Below are 22,762 nucleotides of genomic sequence, written 5' to 3'. Positions count from 1 at the left end.
AGTGGGTTGCCATTTCCTTCTCCAGAGGATCTTCCCGACCCAGGGATCGAACCCGGGTCTCCTGCATTGCAGGCAGACGCTTTAACCTCTGAGCCACCAGGGAAGCCAGATATCTAGAGATATCTAGAGTAGAGCTGTCCAACAGGATTTTCTTTGATGACAGAAATGTTCTTAATCTGCACTGTCCCTCAGGCACATGGCATTCTAGATAAGGAGTGGAAGGGGGAGAACTAGGGAAAGCTTGCCCTTTCTTTAACTAGGCACCCATCACTATTATTCACATCTCTTTGGCCAGAACGTAGTTAAATGGCCCACCCAGTTTTACAAAGTAATCTGCTGTGCTGTGCTGAGTCACATCTGACTCTTTATGACCCCACAGACTGCAGCCCTCCACAGGCTCCTCTGTCCATAGAATTTCCCAGGCAAGAAGACTGGAGTGGCTTGCCATTTCCTTCTCCAGAAGATCTTCCCAATCCAGGGATCGAACCTGCACTCCTGCATTAGCAGGCAGATTCTTTACCACTGCCCCACCTGGAAAGCCCCACAAAGGAATTTGGCAAGTAGTTAATCCATACCTCCTTCCCATGCCTCCCCCTTGGTAAATGTAACAAGCTAAAGTATGGGGTTCTGTGACTAAAGAAAGAAGAGAAAAATGAATATTAAAGGACAGTATCAGATTTTGCAAAAAAAAAAAATTCTAGAGTCCATGATAATGCAAACTGGGGACATAAATGATACATCAAAAATCACTTTTACACATCTTCTCATTCACCAAAAAAATTCAAATGAAAAACAAAATTAGAATGAATGCAATTATTTTTTCTTTACCAGTCTAAATATTTAAGTTTTTTATTTAAAGCAGCAAATAAATGTGCACTTGTACCCACTAAAAATACATATCAGACACAAAATCAGAAAGTTTATTTACTTAAAACATCTGACAACCATCATATTGGACAATCATTTATTTAAAATAATATCCTAAATACTTACAAAAATAAATCCAGTATCACTTCTATTTTTTAAGTGTCAAAGTCTTTGCCATAGAAAATAGAAAGAACCTTTTATAAACTAAAAATTACATTTAAGATACATCAAGTTTAATAACTGCACACTATTTTTTTTTATGGTTGTGCTTTACAAATTTACTTCTTTGCAATGTACAGATTCACAATATGAATGTATGCATAAAACCACATACACATATTTTTACATAGGAATGTTATTCATTAAATACACATACAGAGAACCTAACACAGATAATATTGTGGCCTAAAAGCCATCCCATAGGGCCAGAGGTGTAGAAACAGGTATAGAAGTAGAAGTATTATTTGACATTCAACTTAGCACTCCAGTTATTAAAGATGAGGGCATCTTAGCAAGGGATTCTCAGTTTAATGTTTCTAGATAAGACATTAATTCTTAATGTATCTTAAATCATTAGTTCAACAGTCTTCTTCATTGAAAAAATACAATGAACTTGAAATATTTTGCGTTACATTAAGTTAAGCAGAGGATAAACATCAGTGTCATAGGTATACACACTTTTATTTTAAAAAGATAAAGGGAAGAGAAATTCAGCATTTATGTATTTGATAAGGAATGGAATGTCCCAGTGATTATAAAGTAAAACCACTTTGGGAATGATCTTTAATTTTCAGCATTTTCTCTAAGATTAATAATTCCTTTATCTTTACCACCCACAGGGTGTCAATCTCACTATATTAACCAGATGTGGAAAAGACTCTCACTTCTGATCAGTTCCTGAATTTCCATATAATAATCACAATAATATAGAACTTTAAATTATGTTAGTAATTTATAAGTATAAATACATATTGAGCATGTTAAATTCTATCAACTAGAAAAGTGATAAATCACAAAATTTGCTTTCTCTCTATTTAGGAAAAAAGAATCTAGCCTCACATCCTTATTTAGAAATTGCATGAATTATTTAGAAATTTCGAATATAATAACTGGAAAATTATAAGCAATTGGACTGTGAAAATTCTAATTTATTGAAATTGATGTTTTAGAACTGATTTCATTAAAAGGGAGCTTGAAGAGCTTCTGAAATCTCAATTACAGCAAGTAGTAAACACTAAAGGAGCAGATGTCTTACATTGACCAAAATGTACCAAAATGCTATAATACTTGGAAAATTTAATTAGCATGCTAAAATAGTTTCATTTCACCAGAAGTCACAGGCAAGCACAGACTATAAAAATATAGGAAAATGCAACCCAACAACATAATTGCACCACCAGTAAAGAACACCAAAATCTAAGAGGTAGTCAAAAGAAGTAACCCTGATAAAACAAAATATCCTGGCAGATGCTCCCTAATCTCAGAGACTCAAATAGAGTATTAAATTCTTACATCTTCAATGATTAGAAACATTTACTGGTATAGAATCTAAAAACCAAGTATCTGAATAATACTATAAATGGAACAATACTCGTATTTTCAAAAAAACAAAAAGGCTAAGAGGCTAAGAATAAAATCTTTAACAGAGGCCTATAAGCCTACTAAGTCTGGCCTACTGCTGGTTTCTGCGAAGTTTTACTGAAATACAACCACAACTATTTTATTTACATATTGTGTATGGCGGCTGCTTTTATACTTTCAGCTGAGATGAGTATTTGCAATAGATTATATGGCCCACAAAGTCTAAAACATTTACTGAAATATCGACCATCTGTCCCTTTATGGAAAGTTTGCTGGCCCCTGCTCTAGACCTGTGCTGATCGGTACTGTAACTGTGAACAGCTCTGGAAAAATTAACTGTGAATGTCACAACACAAGGTATTCAACTGAAAGGAATGTAAGATGCTGGTTATATCACAATTCAATTCCTTTTCATATCTGATATCGTCCTAACATTTTTCTTTTTTTTTTCATCTTTGTGTTCTAACATCGAGTATTTCCAGGTTTTTATAAAAAGATCAAGTACTGCGCTGTCCACTGGAGGTTTCTGCATTTTACATCTGCACTGTCCAGTACTGGAGCCACTAGCCACACGTGGCTGTTGAGCCCTTGAAATGTGGCTAGTGAAACCAACAACCTGAATTTTCAGTTTTAATCAATTTGCCACATCGTGGCTTTTGGTTACATTACTGGACAGCACAGATTTTACTCAAATTAAAATTCCAAAGTGTGACTCTTAAAAATGACTAAAAATAATGGAGTAACACCTTTGAGAAAAAGAGCTTTGGGCAGAAATGAACTGAATACCATAAACTCAGCCCAAGACAGGTTTCTTAATTAGTAAACAAGGTAAAACTTATTCCAAATTGACCCTTCACTCTACCACTGTACACTCTCTTTTCAGTGAAGAGGTAAACTACTTATCTTTTTTTTTTTTTTAACGAGAAGCCCTCTTAATTTTTCGCTTAAAAACAATAATAATTTTATGCTTTAAAGCAATAATTGTAATCTTCATTAATTATATTAAATATAGTGTGGGCATTTCACACAAAGTAGACTTTTCAGCTTGCTTCCCGTCAGAAAGTCATCTCTTAAAGTCAAAAGTCCATACCCTTAACATTTCAAGCATGCTATACAGAAGCCTTTGTTTATAGTAGGTACATATGAGAACTATGACCTTGTCTAAATCTGCAACATTTCCAAATAGTCACTCTACTATGGAGAAGTCATTTCAATATAGTCAAATCTTCCAAATGTTATTTTCCATTACATGATAAAATATACCCATTCAATGACAGAATGAGAGGTCAGAGGTAATATCTGTGTATTTTTAATCAAAAAATATAACTCTTGCATAGTTCTCCATGTGCCTACCTGTTCACTATTTTTATATGGACCAGAACAGTAGTTTTAAATTGCATATAACTGATTACACATTGCAAATTAGTTACTGCTACAACTGAGAACATTAAAATATACTAAGTCAATTTGAAATAATATAATACTCTCCAAAGACAAATGTTTGAGATGTTTACCTTATTATATCTTCCAATTACTCACACGTGCTCCCCTAGATAGCTACTTCTAAATTCTGTTTCCATATTAATCTGGCAAGATTAATTGCATACATTTTGATTTTTAAAAAGCTGCTATCCAGAAACATACACTTCTTTTCAACCTTGCAGTTAGTTGAAAGATACAAAACATTTTAAGGGCACTTCTGTTTATGTGTTCTTTTGCGGTTTAATCAGTTGTCGCAGCAGGAACTTTAACAGAGAGACTTCTTCTGGTGCTGGTGATGTGGCGCTGCTGTGCTAGGAAAGACCGGGCAGGAGCACAGGCCCCCGTGTCTTTGCAAGCACCACTGCTGCTCACAAGTCTAGATTCCATCCCCAATTTCTGGAATGCTAGACTCTGAACAAAAGTAAACAAATAAACAAATAATAAATGACTATTTAGAGTCTGCAAAGTGCTTTCCACCTATACAAAGTCATTTAATCCTCAAAACAATTCTCTAAAGCTGGTGTTTTCCTCACTTCTTATAGAGAAAAATAAGAGTTCAGAAGCTAATCTGCACATGATAATACCCATTGAGATAGGAGAAAACCAGGGCATAAAACCCAGTTTCTCTATTTTAATCCATTACATTTGAAATCTTTAAAAACAATAGCTTAAAATAATGTTCTAGAATTAAGCTTAAGTATAAAAACAACAAAAAAAGTTCCAAGGCAAACACTCGTGTCAGGCCATTATTCCAGCCACTATGAGCAGACACAGCACAAGAGAATAGCTCAGATCAATGGTGCTTGAAGTGTGGCCCGTGGATTAATACCTGCACCACTGGGAAATTTAAAAGTGCAAATTATACTTATGGATTCTACCCAGACTGACTGACTAAGGACCTCTGCAGGTAAGTCCGGTAGGGTATTTTAACAAGTCTTCTGACGCATGCTGAAGTTTGAGAATAACAGACTACTTCAAATTTACTATGGTCTAGCTGTAAATCTGCACATGACAAATTACTGTAGTTGTGGGCTGTTGCGTTCCTTACTAAGGAAAGTCATTACCCCTCTCTCACTAGACCACGTTTCAGTTACAGCTTCACTAGTAACTAGTACATAGGGTAAGTGTCAGTCACTCAGTCGTGCCTGACTCTCTGCAACCCCATGGACTGCAGCCCACCAGGCTTCTCTGTCCATGAGATTTTCCAGGCAAGGATACTGCAGTGGGTTGCCATTTAAATGCTCAAAAAACACAGGCTGAGAAATGACTAAATAATGCATTATTTGGCTCTAGTATCTTTGCTGATTTATGTGTCAAGAGGCCACAGAGCAACAAGGAAAATAATAAATAAGATCGTCTCTGATCTTAACTAGGATGGATAACCCATGAGGGAAGGTGCTGGGAACATTTCACACAATTTCCTTCAAGGTCTTGCTAAATTAAGGCAGAGTTTATCAAACAGAGGAGGGAGGGAAAGAATACAAAAAGTATCATAGCATGAAAGAAGAAGGCATGTTTGAGGAAGGAGAGCCAGCTCCACGTGATGAAGTACAGGGTTCACAGGTTGAGAGTCCGAAACTCTCCCACACTATCAATAAATACACAGTAGCTAAGGTCGATGGAGAAGGAAATGGCAACCCACGCCAGTGTTCTTGCCTGGAGAATCCCAGGGATGGGGGAGCCTGGTGGGCTGCCGTCTATGGGGTCGCACAGAGTCAGACACGACTGAAGCGACTTAGCAGCAGCAGCAGCAGCTAAGGTCGACAATGGCTGTGTTATTATCTATGCTAGCTGGTTAGAATACCCAAAAGAACCATATACATCAAGAAATGCTACTCTTGAAAACATCCCACTAAGGATAACAAAATAAAATGCATTTCAAATTATTTTATACTACTTTCTTTGTTAGGACAGACAGATAATTCTTGAAGAGCAGTGTCTGGACTAAAACAAATAAATACAATAAAGGGCATACTGAGATCAGCTTTATGGATATTAAATGCTGAGCACTAGTAACACTTAATTTTGCATTATACAGATATTTGTATTTCCACAGAAACCCTTTATGAAGAACATATTAACTGCTTTAGCTCAAATGAGGCAATTTTAAAAATGTTTATGAATTGCACGAATGCTTCACGTACATTAATTTAAAGGTTAGTGAGTAATGAAATCAATTTAGTGGTTTTGAAAAAGTCAGAATCAACTAAGGACATTAAAATAAAGTATAAAGTAAATTTGGATTATGATCATTTTTTTTTTTTTTAAATAAAAGATCATACAACAAAATACCTGAGTGCAACACACAGTCAGGTTAACTCTGTTCAGCTGTGCATAAACAGGAGCATGTTCTGATTTGCACTGATTCCTTCCATGGGTCATGGTCAAAATGTCTGATGAGCACGGTTCAAGACATCCAGTCACTGGCTAAATTTCAACTCACCTTATTATACCAGGCAGAAACAATGAGCTTTTCTTCATAATCACGGAATTTTGCTACTTTACATTCACTCTGGAAAAAGATACGAGGACTATTTAATATCCTAGAAATAAACCCAAACTGCTAAAAATGGATACTTTTTCATTATGCTCATGATCAAGAGAATGTGAAGAATGTGCTGGGAGGCACATACAGCAGACAAAATGTAAAGCTGAATCATGGAGAGTATATGCCCAACACCTTTAGGAAAGAGTAAGACTGACTAATAAATCTAGGAACTTTACTGGGAGAACAGATACTGAACAATAACAACAAAAACTGAGCGATTCTATCTAGAGAAAAAAGTAACCACTGGCTTCAGTGACAAAACAGAGCTGCACCTGTGGAGGAGTCAAAACTAAGGAGAAAGGGATGTGGTGAAAAATAACCAGAAAAATCTTTTAAAATTTCCTGTAAAGCTTAAGCATCAATTGTTCTGTCTGTATACTAGACTGGCTGTGGCCCTATCTGTTTGCCTAGAGACTGACATTCATTTCTTAACTATTCTAGTACAGTGGATTTTGTAATTTTGTTGAGCACCCGGTATAGTTGACTCACATAAAATGTTATAATCTAAAACATCTGAATGTTCCTACAGATGCTCATGAAATAAAAAGTGTACAGGAAACAAAGGAGGTAAGATGCTCTTCTGGATCACAGGCACTCCAGGAGGACTGCCCAAGGAGAATGCAGGCAGAATAACCTCTGCTATAAACACTAGCTTTCTGCTCTTTACTTCTGCAGTGTATATACAGATATGCATCCATAAATTAAAAGTCCATATGCAGGGTCTTAACTGAAGATTTCCTCAGAGCCCTGTATTAGAGGCATGGTTTTATCATCACAGCTGTTAGGGAGCTGCATGTCAGGCAACGACATTAGTGTACTCAGCTCATGGCTTTCACTGGGAAGTGAATAATCAGAGCAACTTAGAGTTCAGCAATCATTCAGTTCAATCATCCCATTATTTTACGGATGAACAGACTGACGACTAGAGAGGAAGGTGATAACTTTAACATACATTAACACTAAAGCTGTAACCTTGGCCTCTGATTGATGTGATACTGAATGCTGCGGGTACAGAGATATAAGATACAGCCCCTGTCCTCAAGACACTCTAACACATGTCATAAAGAAAGATGCTATCATGGAATGAATTCATGAGTTCAAAGTACATGGAGTCACTATGGAGAGATCACTAACTGTGCCTAAGATATATACGGAGAGCTTTATAGAAGAGGAGATATTCAAACTGGATCCTGAAGAATGAATAGTATTTCTCCCGAGAAATGCCTCTATCCAGTGCTTTTTACAATGCCTGACATGGCCTGGACAAGCATTTATAGCAAGTGCCACCATAACGCTGGTGTACATGCTGGATATTAAAGTCTTCAAGTCTTTAAATATTTTTACCACACTCTATCTAATGGCTCAGAAATAATGTAAAGAAAATGATAAATGAATACACTTCCCTAAAACATAACCTTCCTAGTTGACTTACAGGGAGAAGAAAAGGGAAGAAGAATCTGGTTAACTGAGTACTGCTGCTGCTGCTGCTAAGTCACTTCAGTCGTGTCCAACTCTGTGTGACCGGCAGCCCACCAGACTCCCCCGTCCCTGGGATTCTCCAGGCAAGAACACTGGAGTGGGTTGCCATTTCCTTCTCCAATGCATGAAAGTGAAAAGTGAAAGTGAAGTCACTCAGTCGTGTCCGACTCTTCGCGACCCCATGGACTGCAGCCTACCAGCCTCCTCCATCCATGGTATTTTCCAGGCAAGAGTACTAGAGTAGGGTGCCAGATGAGCTTTGTTTCTTTTTAAAAAAAAAAAATGAACTCTCATCCATCCTTTGATTTTAAAAGGAGCATGATAGCAGAACTCTACTAGAAAGAAGGACTAGCTATATGACTGGCTGTTACAGACAGACAGACATACAATGCGGCAGGGTACACACGCTTGGAAAGGCCCATCTTGTGGGCTAGTGAGATGCTCTGTAATAACCATACTGAGTGCTAAAATGTGCTACTCTTCTAAGTTCTTGTGAAACTTGATCATTAATGGAAAATGCTAACAGCAGTTAATTATTAGGATTATACAGAATTAAGAGGGGATAAATGCATATGGAAATTTTACCTCCAGAATCTCAATTCTTCTCTCTTTCTCTGCCAACTGCTTTCTAAGTAGCATTATTTCAGCTGATGCTGGATTTAATTTGGGATCTAAAGTTTTTATTACCTGTTTAAAGGAAAGAAAACAAAACAAATCTCTTATGTTTACTTTGTCAAGTACTGAAATATGAACACAGTCCATAAAATCAGTGTAAATAAAGTGGAACATTATCCAGAAAGTGATCCAAGAGTTAACTGCAGAATAATAAAAATAACATTCTAAAGAAATTCAATATTAAAAATATGAAGATACACATCCCCAAATCAAATTTCCTTTCTTCAAGACACAGTACTCAGGAATAGTTACTTAGCTTTATAAAGCTTTGAGCACTGAAGCCTTGAAATAACCCTTTTAAACATTTATCTGACTTATATCAGATAAATTAAAAAATTTTTTAAAGTTTAATTAAAATGAATTCAATAATTATACAATCTGCTGAATATACACGGTTAAGAGTAACAAAAATTTCTTAGCAATAATCTTTTTTATCACCATTATCTAATTAAATGTAATTCAATACATAAGATCAATATAATAGGTATTGATGATTTTGTGTGTAAATTCTAGAGTACTCAATTATAGCTATGTAAATTACTACAAGTTGAGTAAAAACAAAGTTTGATCAGATGTTGCTCAGAGTGGACTAAACTAGGTAGTCACCTAGTTTACTAGGTGTTTTCCTACTATGGTGGAAAATCAACTCAGAAATATCAGGTGTAAATTACAAGCAAAAACAAGTTTCCAATAATAAGGTCATTTGTTTGATCTAATTACAAAGCTATTTTAAAGGATTTAAAATTTACTGAAACTCCAATAATTTGGCCACCGATGCAAAGAACTGACTCACTGGAAAAGACCCTGATGCTGGGAAAGACTGAAGGCAGGAGGGGGGGACAACAGAGGATGAGATGGTTGGATGGCATCACTGACTTGATGGACATGAGTTTGAGCAAGCTCCAGGAGTTGGTGAGGGACAGTGAAGCCTGGTGTGCTGCAGTCCATGGGGTTGCAAAGAATTGGACACGACTAAGTGACTGAACTGAAAATTTAATGAATTCAGAAAATTTCATCTATGTTTACAGAAGTTAAGGAAAAAAAGACTAGAAGGTAATAATCCCTGAAAATTACTGTGGTTCATTCAAAACAATTTACTGAGCACTAAATGCGGCAGGCATTACAGCAGATGGGACTACAACAGTTCACCAGAGTCAGGGGACACTCCCATAGAAGTACACATTATAAAAGCAGACATATTAGTGTTTAAATCACAGTTTAATTACAAAGAACACATTAATAGTTTGTTGCCTCTAAGTGCTGAAAGTATGGTTGTGACTTTTTTATATTTTCTGAGTTTTCTATTATATACACATGCTGCTGCTACTGCTGCTAAGTCGCTTCAGTCGTGTCCGACTCTGTGCGACCCCAGAGACGGCAGCCCACCAGGCTCCCCCGTCCCTGGGATTCTCCAGGCAAGAACACTGGAGTGGGTTGCCGTTTCCTCCTCCAATGCATGAAAATGAAAAGTGAAAGTGAAGTCGCTCAGTCGTGTCCGACCCTCAGCGACCCCATGGACTGCAGCCTTCCAGGCTCCTCCGTCCATGGGATTTTCCAGGCAAGAGTACTGGAGTGGGGTGCCACTGCCTTCTCCAATTATATACACATGGTACTACTTTAACCTCTGCCCTGAAGTAGCATAAGGGTAAAAAACAAAATCATATTTACCAAAAAAGCAGCTGTTTTTTAAATGACAATATTTGATGACGGCAAGAAGACGGGATTCATTGTCACTGCTTCATCTAGGTAGTTATAATACTTTTGGAATATCATTTCAAGCATCTTAACAATGTTCTTATACTTTGACCTAATAATTTTATTTGATAGATAAACCTAGGAATGAGATTAAGACAATAAACCAAAATAAGGCGAAAAACTTTCTATATAAATATGCTGCCTATAGCCTTATTTTTAGGAGCAAAAAAAAAAAAAGACATGGAAACAAAATTTTTCCAACAATAGGACGTCGACTAGGTAAACTATGATATATCCACTCAACTAAAAGAATATTACCTAGCGAGTCTTTTATTTTGTAGTCTGCTTCATATACAAAGTGTCTTCTTTGCCGCTGCATTCCCAGTACTTAGCATAACATTAAATATTAAATTATATCTATATAACATGAGAACATTAAGTTTCAAAATACAAATCATATGATCACAAATCATATGTGATATGATTATACAAACCAAGCGTGTGTTTGTATTATGGTAAACAATCACAGAGATAACAGGCATTGAAAAAAATGCACTCTTAAGAAAATATACCAAAAGGTTATGAGCAGTCGTCTCTGGGAACCTCACAATATATTTTCACTGAAAGCATTTACACTTTTGTTTTGAACTGAGACACTGAACTGTGGCAGTCTGCCTGGATGTTTCACAAGCCTGCCTCCCTAGAAGCTGGGAGCAGCCACATGCCTGAATTCTGCCCAATGAAATGAGAGGGAAGTGCTTTACACCTGATCCACTGAGTATCTCCCATGCAATCTTGGCTGTCTTCCCCAATCCACAGCTGGACAATGTCAAGTGAATCTGAGAACTCCATAGTGAAGAAGGCTGAGCCTCCGTCAGCTTGGGACTCTGCATGATTGCGCAGAGTAGAGCCCCTCCCACACTGACCAAGAGGTAAACTCCTACCTTGTTAAGCTTGAGGTCATGGGGTTTACCTGTTGCTGCAGGTACAATAACATTCTTTGAAAATACTTACAGTTAATGAAGAAAATATATTCACGGAAGTAAAAGATTTTATGAAAACAGTACTTACAAATATTTAAGAAAAAGTATGAAATAAGGGAAAGAATAATCTGGTGGACAGTAGACCAGTCTTTAGTTGTCTATTATAGACAATGCTAAAACAAGTTAAACATGTTTTCAAAGCTCAGTTTTCATAAAGGCAAATGTTAATTGTAAGAGCTAAAGATTACGTTACTTACAGTAGTCATTTTCTCCAGTGAGGTTACTGCAACATTTAAACTGTCCCTATGAAGTCATGTGCAGTTATTGTACCTGTTTCTATTTACTGAATAAAAGAAGAGAATTTTATGCAGAGCCTTAAAATACTGCTAATATGTCTGCCTTGCAAATAGGGACCTGACTGACAAGGCAGGGTGGTAAGGAGCAAAGCAACGTGACGTAGATCCATGAAGGGGGGTATGGACCCCGTTAGAACCCGAGTCACAAAGACTAAAATGCTGGAAGACAAGCCACTCACATTTCTTGCTTTCTCTAAGTACATTTTGTATCTTTCCTCCATTGCTTTCATATCTTCATCTTTCTTCTGAAGAGCAGCTTCAAGCTCATTGATCTTTTGTACTATTGTTGAAAAAAAGAGACATGACCAATTTGAAATACTCCCTCCCCACATAAAAAGAGTACATGTATTTTCTAAAGACTGATAAAGAGAACTTAAGAGAGAAACCTTTTATTCCTTCTTTATAGTGAATTCTCTAAAACTTTTGAACTATACCCAAGACATCCCTGTTTATTTTGTATTATTTTTTCTAAAAAATATCAATAATCTGCATTCCCAACCTATTTTTCTCCTTTCTAGCAGGTATTTCAATGAGCAAACACAGCTTATAATTTAAGCACAACCATCACAAAGTAAAATGTTCTTTCTACATATTTGAAGCTCATTTTAATCTGATTACAAATTTTATTTACACTTCCAAATTGCTAATTCTATTATGTTTTACAATGTTTGATACTCCTATATATCATCTGGTTCATTTTATAGATTTACTTTTTGCTTTAAGATATAATCATTTATTAATTACTTAAATCATTGAAAATTATCAATGATTTTTATTTGCAACGTATTTATCTTTGCATTGCCCAAAGACTTATATACACAGTTCTAGCATCCTTCAACTAAAAAGGCAAGTCTTTAGATACAGTCTGATTCAGGTTTTTACAAATACCCACCGTTCTGGTTTACATCTGGCTGGAGGTCTTCAATGAGCTCTTGTTTCTTCTGTAGTTCTTCATGGACCTCTGTTAGTTTTTCCCTAAGTAATGGAAAGAGCATGGAGGTTTGGAGCCAGAGAGACCTAAGAATGAAAACTGCTTTCTGCCATATAACATCTGTGGACTATGGACAAGTCACTTTCTGATTCATAATTTCCTTATCTGTGAAATGGTAATAATCCCTGGCAAGTATTCTAAGGGTTGGTTGTGAGGATGCAAACTGCCTGACACGTGGTGAATGGCAAAAATTTTAGTTTTTTTTCCCCAGCCACCCTAACTTTCCTAAGAAAGTTAAAATAAATATTTTACAGGTTAAACACCCCACATTGCCTGGCGGGCTACAATGGGGTCACAAAGAGTTGGACATGACCGAGAGACTAACACTTTCACTTTTCCTTTCCACATAATCTAGTTGTGACAGTTGTCTATTTTGTAAATTCTTCAAACGACACTAGCAATTGAAAAATACAGGAGTTTGGGATCACGAGCAGGCAGGCTGAATCTTTTACCATGTTTTTCTTTTCACATTTTGGTGACAGTGCTGAACATTCGATTGCATCAGGGTTTTTACTTTTTATAAACAAAATCAGAAAAGGGTATTAATAACCTTTTAAAGTAAAATCCTTCCCCTCTCACATTTGAAACGAAGTATCCGTTTTACTTACATATGAGCTTCCAACTTCTGCTTTAGTTTGCTGGACTATAAAAATTAGAAAAAGTTGCTGTAAGATAACTATTGTGACAAAGGTAAGTTTTTCAGACATCAAAATCTCTTTACCTCCTTTTGAAGATGGATTATATAAAATAATAAATGTTTTTAAAATTTTATTTCTAATCACATACTTTCAAAACATAAAATTTTAAGTATATTTTTACTTCAACGAAGACAGGAAAGAGAACAGAAAATTAAATTAGGAATAGTGCAAGAGTAGAAAGAAAAATGCTTCATATTTCTAAATACAATGAAAGTAAAATTTGAACTTGATGAAAAATAGCAAATGCAAGCTGAATGTGATATACTGAGGAGTATCAAACATTCAAACATCTAAAGAATTATCCATCTAAAATATAAAATTTAAGATTTTAGACCTTCACTGAAGAACAGACTTAAAAAACTATATCATCTCTATAATAAAACCTTACCATTAAATGCAAACACTTCTAATGATAACATCAAAATGAAGCAACTGGATTTTGTTAAAAAAAAATTTAAAACACAAAATTTTCTGTTTAAAAGAATAGGAATTTAAGTGGCAATAGTAGTTCTGAATCATCTACCAAACAGATTGAAAAGTTTGAAATATATAATCTGAAATGTATTTTTGATACCAATTATTTTTGTTTGTTTGTTTTTGGCCGAACCACACAGCACACAGGGTCTTAATTTCTTGACCAGGAACTGAACCTATGCCCTTTGCAGTGGAAATGTGGCGTCTCAGCCACTGGACCACCAGGAAAGCTCTCCAATAAATTTTTTATAGTGATAAATTTAAAATCTTTAAAACACTGCGATCCAAAATGTACTACCCCAAAATGATCCCATTTTAAAAATATTCTCTACTGTGGCTTAACAAAATTTGTATTAGAGAGGTACAATACCGTATATATGCACATATGAGATGCCGCCATGCATGAGACGATTTCTATTTTCCAAGCCCCCAGGGAAGAAAGAGAAAATCATATAAAGCATATAAAAGACAGAAAGGAAACAACCCTTTCAATCTTCCTTTTCATCTTATTTACTCTCACTCCATAGTTTTCTCCCCCATCAATACAGGTATGTCAGCTAACATTCTATCCAATCAAAATCTATCTAACACACCCTTCCTTTTTGTTGTTGTTGTTTTAGTTAAATACATTCTCCCTCAATTATTACTCCTTTTTTTCTCTGCACAGAAATCAAACTAGGGAAACATTGCTATGTCTACTCAGTTACACTGTATGATCTCTTTTAGGTTCTCTTATCTCTATACTCTCACAATTATTGACCATAAAAACCATGAGAAATGGCAAGGCCATGAGTCTGTAGGAAAGGAGGGAAGAATTAAGGGGCAATGTACTTCAAGACTGCTTTAAGATTTCTGTCCTTTGGAGGCTGGTGTGATCTACTATTTCCTGAGTGCTCTTTTGGTAGAAATCGCTTTCTCACTCTCTCTTTTCCTCAATTCTGACTGCTAATTACTCTTATTAGGGTTTTTCTCAGGCTAGTCCTGTTGGGATTCCAGCACTACTGTGAAGGTTCAAGTGTAGCATGCATGTAATCAGGAATTACATGAATCTAAGGGGTAGCTATTGAAGAACAGCAGATACAAATCACTTTCCAACCCATATTACTGATTTATAGGCTTCAAATTGGCAAAGTCACTGCATCTGTTATGCAGATATATACGGTATTTAAGGGCACCCCCCAATGATAAGGGTAGCATTTTCAAATATAAGATTAATTTGGGCATCAGGACCAATTACAGAGAGTCCATCCACAACAGAAGTATCATAATTTTTAAGTTACTTACACTTTCACCTTCAGACTTGGAGCCTTGTTCTTGTAAAGACTTCTGGAGGTCCTCAATCTGCTGCTGCAACTCTCGGATTCGCTCTTTGCTCAGCCTATTATAAGATGGGTTACATGTGTTTATTTGTACTGAAAGTCAAAGTACTTAAGGATTCGTGCATGTGTGCTAAATTGCTTCAATTGTGTCCAACTCTTTGTGACCCTATGGACTATAGTCTGCCAGGCTCCTCTGTCCATTGGAATTCTCCAGGCAAGAAAACTAGAGAGGGTTGCCATACTCCCTGCCAGGTGATCTTCCCCACCCAGGGATCAATCCCACTTCTCCTACATTGCCAGCGGATTCTTTATTTGCTGAGCCTCCAGGGAAGCCAGGTGCATTATGCAATTTAACTCACAGAGTGTGCATTTAATAGCAACAACCAAAGCTGAAAAACTACCTGTGGCTAGATATAATATATGGTACAGTAAACTACTTTCAAGGAAATATTCTTTTAAAAAAGATATTTTTATCCTAAAAGTATATATGCCCACATTTAAAAGTTTAAAGTACCTTAATGAGTTAGTTTAAAAAGCATAACATTTCTGCAGTGAACTCACTGGAATAAAAATTAGAAAACTAGCTCAGTTTTCCTTCAGTTGTATTTTTAATGAATGGAAACTAGGTTTCTGTTTCTTGTTTCAGATTTCCTACGGTATTGCAAGAAAAGGAAGGCCACCATTTTTTCAACCATTTCTTCATGACGTTAAAGAGCCTGGCACTAGCAACAAGTGTAGCTTTTTAACTTGGCAAAATCTCATTCTTTAAAACCTTGCTTAATCATTACCTCTACTGAAGTTACCAGCAAGACAATTAGTATCTTTCTCTTCATATATATGTATATGACAAAACATCCCCTGCCCACTATAATACTACATATTTCCACTGTTATATATATTACATAATCATTACCTATTCACATGTTTACCTTCCTGTATTAAAAGCTCAAACTCAGCATCTCCAATGCTGATACTGAATTATATAAATTAGCAATATTTCCCTTATGGCTCAGCTGGTAAAGAATCTGCCTGCAATGCAGGAGACCTGGGTTCGACCCCTGAGTTGGAAAGATGCCCTGGAGTAGGGAAAGGCTACCCACTCCAGTATTCTGGCCTGGAGAATTCCATGGACTGTATAGCACGTGGGGTCACAAAGAGTTGGACATGACTGAGCGACTTTCACTTTCAACAGTCTCTTCAAGAAGCTAAAATGCTATTATTCTTTTAACTACGGTTGATATAAGAGTACACATACAGGTTGACAGACAAGGTTCAAGTGTCTAAAATTCCTAGTGATCTCTCAGATCCAATACAGGTATGTCCAACAAACCCAAATACTTTTATTGCCAGTATGCTATTTGTAAGAGGCAGGACAGCAACAGTGGTAACAGCACAGACTGAAGCCTGACTGACAGAAGGCTCAAAGGCAGGTCCAGAACTCACTAGCTGTGTGATTTGGGCAAGTTTCTTAACGTCCTTGCACCCTCGGTTTCCTGTTCATAAAATGAGATTATCACACTTACTACTTCATAGAGTTATTATAAGAATTTCATGAGTTAATATAAAAAAGAGCTTAGAAGCTCACTAGTAAGCACCACATGTTGGTGTTGTAGTATAGTCACTATGTCGTGTCTGACTCTTTGCGACCCCATGAAATGTGGCCCTGCCAGGCTCCTCTGTTCATGAGATTTCCCAGTCAAGAATACTGGAGTGGGTAGCCATTCCTTCTCCAAGAGATCTTCCCAACCCAAGGTTCAAATCCGCATCTCCCACATTGGCAGGTGGGTTCTTTACCAATGAGCCACCAGGAAAGCCCAAGCGCCACCTGAACATAATTTTTTTAAAATATTTATAAATTTTAAGCACCTCACTGGTATCAAATAAGTACACCATCTGTTTTAAACACATTACCTGTAATCTTCATTACAACCTGCAAATAGGTGCCATCTCCAATTTATATCTGGGATACTAAGTGTGAGTTTAAGTAAATGCCCAGTTAAGTAAAGGTGGCATTCAAATTTGATTCCACAATCTGTGTACCATCTGTGCACCGGACTCCAGTTGAAAACCATTTATTGCCATTTATTCATTTGTTAAATTTTCTGTCATTTGTGAAGACATATGAATGAAATTCAAGAATAAGCAATCTGCTTAACAAAGTCTGCTAAAAATAATGGATAGTGAGAGATGAAAAAAACAGAAACTGAAACTTGCACAAATCCTAATGATTTGAACTACAATGACATCTTCCGCCTTTGTGAGTCACAATTCTGTGGCCAGGTAATTAAATGGCTATGATCATCGACTAGGAAGGAGTGCATCAGTCACCTCTGCTCGGTTTCCAGCTCATTCATCTTGCGGTGCTTCTGCTCCAGCTGCTCCTGCAGCTCCTCAATACGCTCGTTCTCAGTGCCTTCCTGCTGTAATCGAAGCATCTTATTTTCATGTTGCAGTCGAATGAACACCTCCCTGATGTTAAAAATCAAAATTTCTTTTTAAATTTTTTAAATATGAGTTTAAAAAATTCTTTAACTTTTGAAAAAGAAAATTTCTATCTACTCAACAGCTGTCATTTTGAAATGTTACTAAAGTTTCTAAAAGCTTTTCTTTTAAAAAAAATGTACACTCTAACACTATGTCTCAAAAAACAAATAGTAAATTTTTAAAGGTACAAGATTATAGATCAATAAATGTTTATTATGCAACTCTCCAAGAGATAATATGAATTTTTTTTGATAATTGAGAAACAATTCACATTAAAGTAATATACAGCACATCCTTAAAAAACATATGAAGAAAAAGCAATAGATTTAAGAAATTACAGTCTGCCTAAAATTTTTAAATATCCTTTTATGCTAATGACTGTCTTTAGAATTCTGTTTCTAGAAAATATTTTATTAAAGGTATATATACATATATATTTTTTAAAAATGCAAATGATAGGAATGGTGTTAAATTAAAAATAATGCTCTACTACCTGCTGCCCTCCTAAATCCCATTACCCAAAAACAACTAATTTCAATTAATCTCAATTTCTGTTCTGAATGCCAGCATGATAACTTTAAAAATATAGGCTCATAGGACTATTTTTAAGTGATTAATATCACTGCTGCTGCTGCTAAGTCACTTCAGTCATGTCTGACTCTGTGCGACCCCATAGACAGCAGCCCACCAGGCTCCCCCATCCCTGGGATTCTCCAGGCAAGAACACTGGAGTGGGTTGCCATTTCCTTCTCCAATGCATGAAAGTGAAAGTGAAGTCGCTCAGTGGTATCTGACTCTTAGCAACCCCATGGACTGCAGCCTACCAGGCTCCTCCATCCATGGGATTTTCCAGGATGCCATTTTCCAGGGTGCCATTGCCTTCTCCTGATTAATACCACTGGATATTACTAACTAAAAGTGCAAGTTAGTTTCCAGCCCAGCTTGTAAGGAGCTTTATCTTAACAGCAAAAAAACTGAACAAACTGAAAATCAACAACTTATAAAAACTATGCAAAATGAAAGAATTCAACCACAAAAGGCCACATATGGTATGATTCCACAAATATGAAATGTCTGTAATAAGCAAATCCACAGAGATAAAGAGTAGATTACTGGCTACCTGGAGCTGGCACTGGAGGGGAGGCAGGAATGGGTATCTTTTGGGGAGGATGAAAATGTTCTAGAATTAGATAGCGATGATGGTTGTACAACTTGTGACTACTAAAAAGTACCAGGCTGCACATTTGTAAATGCATGAATTATATCTCAGTAATAAATAAAGAGTAGGATGTGAAGTAATTAATAAGTAAAACTGTTGCCACAAAAAGGAAAAGAAGACCGTAAAAATACCAGGTAAGTCAAATACCTAGAAGTAAACACAGCAATAAAATACCAAAATAAAAGTTGGGTCAAGAGGAACCTTTAAAATGTGTATTTTAACTCTGGCTTACTCGTCCTGCAATTGACAGATCATCTCCTACTTTGTTTCACTGCTGGGAATTTGAAAACTATGTATTAAAAAGGTTTTCCAGAGTTTAAGAAAGGAAATTCCTGTCCATTAAATAACTGTCATTTTAAAGTGATACCAAAGAGTTTAAGGATAGAAAAATAAGTTCTACACAATAAAGGTCATATTACAAAAAACCAGAATATGTTATTCAGCTAGTAAGTGAAATTTTATTTCTGGTAAATTTTTAAACTGCTATAGTAGCAATAACAATATGATTTAGAAAGTATAAGCAGATGAGACAAAGTATTTTCAAGCTCTATGACTCATAAAATAAAAAATAAAGGCTTAGAAAATTATGAAAAGAATTCACATTTCTAATATTAAGTATGGGTTGTCAACTGATAAAAACAAATTTACCTATATTCCACTGGCATAATCTCAGCAGCAAGATTCTCATAACTTTTTGTAGCGGACGCATCTAAACAATATCAGCAACGAAAAAACAGATTAACATCCCAGTATCTAACATTAAAAAACCTTTTCTAAATGCAACAAAATCCACCTGCTTGGTTTAGGTGATCCTGTTGTACTTGTGAACATCGAAGCTCTTCATTTGTTTCTTTCAGAGTGTCACGCTGTTCTATTAGTCTCTAAAAAAGAATTATTTATATAAGCAAAATATTTAATTCTGCCCAAAAGCAATGTACTTTATACTTAAGATAATTTACCTTAATATGTTAATCTGATAATTGCTACCTACTTAATTAAAAAAGACAACGTTTTAGTTTTAGTGCTAAGGGGTAATTTTCTCTTGTGTAAATCACATAAATAACAAGACTTTATACAACACAAAGCTTGTGATTTTCCCACTAGATAGCTTATCTTTGAACCAAATGAATGTATTATACAACAGAGTACAAAAATTTAACTTTAGAGTAATAACAGGATATGGACTCTGGAGGCAAACAGAGTGTGGCTTGAATTCAGTTTTACTATTTCCAGTTGTATTATTTAAGGCAAGCTACTGACTCTTTGGCTTTAGATCTTTATCATCAAAATTGAGATACTGATTCAAAAGCCCCTACAAGGTGTTCTGAGTAGTGAATAAGAAAAAGTTTGTCTAAAGCTAGAATACAGTCCAGTGTGTAAGAGATGTGAGAGACTTGTTATTTCCTTCTATTACTGTAAACAGCATATTGGAAGTATGAATCTGTGAAAACCCACTATCTACCAGGGATAGTATGCTAGGACTTCATGTCATTAGTTATTTTATTTTACTAAACTGGATGAAGCACAAGCTGGAATCAAGATTGCCGGGAGAAATATCAATAACCTCAGATATGCCGATGACACCACCCTTGTGGCAGAAAGCAAAGAGGAACTAAAGAGCCTCTTCGTGAAGGTGAAAGAGGAGAGTGAAAAAGCTGGCTTAAAACTCAACATTCAAAAAGAGAAGATTCTGGCATCCAGTCCCATCACTTCATGCAAATAGATGGGGAAATAATGGAAACAGAGACAGACTATTTTCTCAGGCTCCAAAATCACTGCAGATGGTGACTGCAGCCACGAAAGTAAAAGACACTTGCTCCTTGGAAGAAAGTTATGACAAACCTAGACAGCATATTAAAAAAGAGACATTATTTTATGGACAAAGGTCCATATAGTCAAAGCTATGGTTTTTCCAGTAGTCATGTATAGTTGTGACAGTTGGACCATAAAGAAGGCTGAGCGCCGAAGTATTGATGCTTTTGAATTGTAGTGTGGGAGAAAGTGCTTGAGAGTCCCTTGAACTGGAAGAAGATCCAACCAGTCCATCCTAAAGGAAATCAGGCTGGAATATTCATTGGAATGACTGATCATGAAGCTGAAGCTCATACTATGGCCACCTGATGTGAAGAACTAACTCACTGGAAAAGACCCTGTTCCTGGGAAATATTGAAGGCAGGAGGAGAAGGGGACAACAGAGGATGAAACAGTTGGATGGCATCACCGACTCAATGGACATAAGTTTGAGCAAGCTCCAGAAGTGGGTGATAGACAGGGAAGCCTGGTGTGCTCCAGTGCTGCTGTTGCTAAGTCGCTTCAGTCGTATCTGACTCTGTGGGACCCCAGAGACGGCAGCCCACCCGTCCCAGGGGTTCTCCGGGCAAGAACACTGGAGTAGGTTGCCATTTCCTTCTCCAAGGCATGAAAGTGAAAAGTGAAAGTGAAGTCGCTCAGTTGTGTCCAACTCTTATCGACTCCATGGACTGCAGCCTACCAGGCTCCTCCGTCCATGGGATTTTCCAGGCAGGAGTACTGGAGTGGGGTGCCACTGCCTTCTCCACATGGGGTTGCAAAAAGTTGTACAAGACCGAGCCACTGAACTCAACTCGTTTTATTTTACAGCTGACAGTCAAATGACAAATTACTACACTCTGAGAAAAAGGCTCAGGTTTAAATGAGTTTTCCAGAACCTGAAAAGTAACATAAAATCGTATTTTAAATGCTGCTATACTTCAAATCAATAAACAAAACCCTATTAGGTCCATCCAGATCAGATCAGATCAGATCAGATAAGTCGCTCAGTCGTGTCCAACTCTTTGCGACCCCATGAATCGCAGCACGCCAGGCCTCCCTGTCCATCACCAACTCCCAGAGTTCACTGAGACTCACATCCATTGAGTCAGTGATGCCATCCAGCCATCTCATCCTCTGTCGTCCCCTTCTCCTCTTGCCCCCAATCCCTCCCAGCATCAGAGTCTTTTGCAATGAGTCAACTCTTCGCATGAGGTGGCCAAAGTACTGGAGTTTCAGCTTCAGCATCATTCCTTCCAAAGAAATCCCAGGGCTGATCTCCTTCAGAATGGACTGGTTGGATCTCCTTGCAGTCCAAAGGACTCTCAAGAGTCTTCTCCAACACCACAGTTCAAATGCATCAATTCTTCGGTGCTCAGCCTTCTTCACAGTCCAACTCTCATATCCATACATGACCACAGGAAAAACCATAGCCTTGACTAGATGAACCTTTGTTGGCAAAGTAATGTCTCTGCTTTTGAATATGCTATCTAGGTTGGTCATAACTTTCCTTCCAAGGAGTAAGCGTCTTTTAATTTCATGGCTGCAATCACCATCTGCAGTGATTTTGGAGCCCAGAAAAATAAAGTCTGACACTGTTTCCACTGTTTCCCCATCGATTTCCCATGAAGTGATGGGACCAGATGCCATGATCTTCATTTTCTGAATGTTGAGCTTTAAGCCAACTTTTTCACTCTCCACTTTCACTTTCATCAAGAGGCTTTTGAGTTCCTCTTCACTTTCTGCCATAAGGGTGGTGTCATCTGCATATCTGAGGTGATTGATATTTCTCCCGGCAATCTTGATTCCAGCTTGTGATTCTCCCAGTCCAGCGTTTCTCATGATGTACTCTGCATATAAGTTAAATACACAGGGTGATAATATACAGCCTTGACGTACTCCTTTTCCTATTTGGAACCAGTCTGTTGTTTCATGTCCAGTTCTAACTGTTGCTTCCTGACCTGCATACAAATTTCTCAAGAGGCAGATCAGGTGGTCTGGTATTCCCATCTCTCAGAATTTTCCACAGTTTATTGTGATCCACACAGTCAAAGGCTTTGGCATAGTCAATAAAGCAGAAATAGATGCTTTTCTGGAACTCTCTTGCTTTTTCCATGATCCAG

General features: G+C 36.9%; 1 protein-coding gene and 1 non-coding gene across 2 annotated transcripts in view; both read right to left on the bottom strand.

Moving 5' to 3' along the window:
• Positions 1-31: 31 nt before the first annotated feature.
• TRNAC-GCA lies at positions 32-103 on the bottom strand. Its single transcript has one exon. It is a non-coding gene; the product is annotated as a tRNA-Cys (tRNA).
• Positions 104-821: 718 nt separating this feature from the next.
• The window catches only part of HOOK1 (hook microtubule-tethering protein 1), a 71,914-nt gene continuing 49,973 nt past the window's right edge, over positions 822-22,762 (bottom strand). Inside the window, exons 13-22 of the mRNA XM_010859256.1 lie at positions 19,645-19,732; positions 19,500-19,560; positions 17,477-17,617; positions 15,114-15,207; positions 13,266-13,300; positions 12,559-12,641; positions 11,846-11,946; positions 8,543-8,644; positions 6,374-6,442; positions 822-4,341 (exon numbers count right to left, since the gene is read on the bottom strand). Of these exons, the coding sequence (XP_010857558.1) occupies positions 4,171-4,341; positions 6,374-6,442; positions 8,543-8,644; positions 11,846-11,946; positions 12,559-12,641; positions 13,266-13,300; positions 15,114-15,207; positions 17,477-17,617; positions 19,500-19,560; positions 19,645-19,732 (945 nt within the window). The 3' untranslated portion in view covers positions 822-4,170. The remainder of the gene's footprint in view (positions 4,342-6,373; positions 6,443-8,542; positions 8,645-11,845; positions 11,947-12,558; positions 12,642-13,265; positions 13,301-15,113; positions 15,208-17,476; positions 17,618-19,499; positions 19,561-19,644; positions 19,733-22,762) is intronic.

Source organism: Bison bison, unplaced genomic scaffold (genome assembly GCF_000754665.1).
Source record: "Bison bison bison isolate TAMUID 2011002044 unplaced genomic scaffold, Bison_UMD1.0 scf7180017856337, whole genome shotgun sequence".
NCBI lineage: Eukaryota > Metazoa > Chordata > Mammalia > Artiodactyla > Bovidae > Bison > Bison bison.
This window is presented reverse-complemented; position numbering and strand designations above follow the sequence as displayed.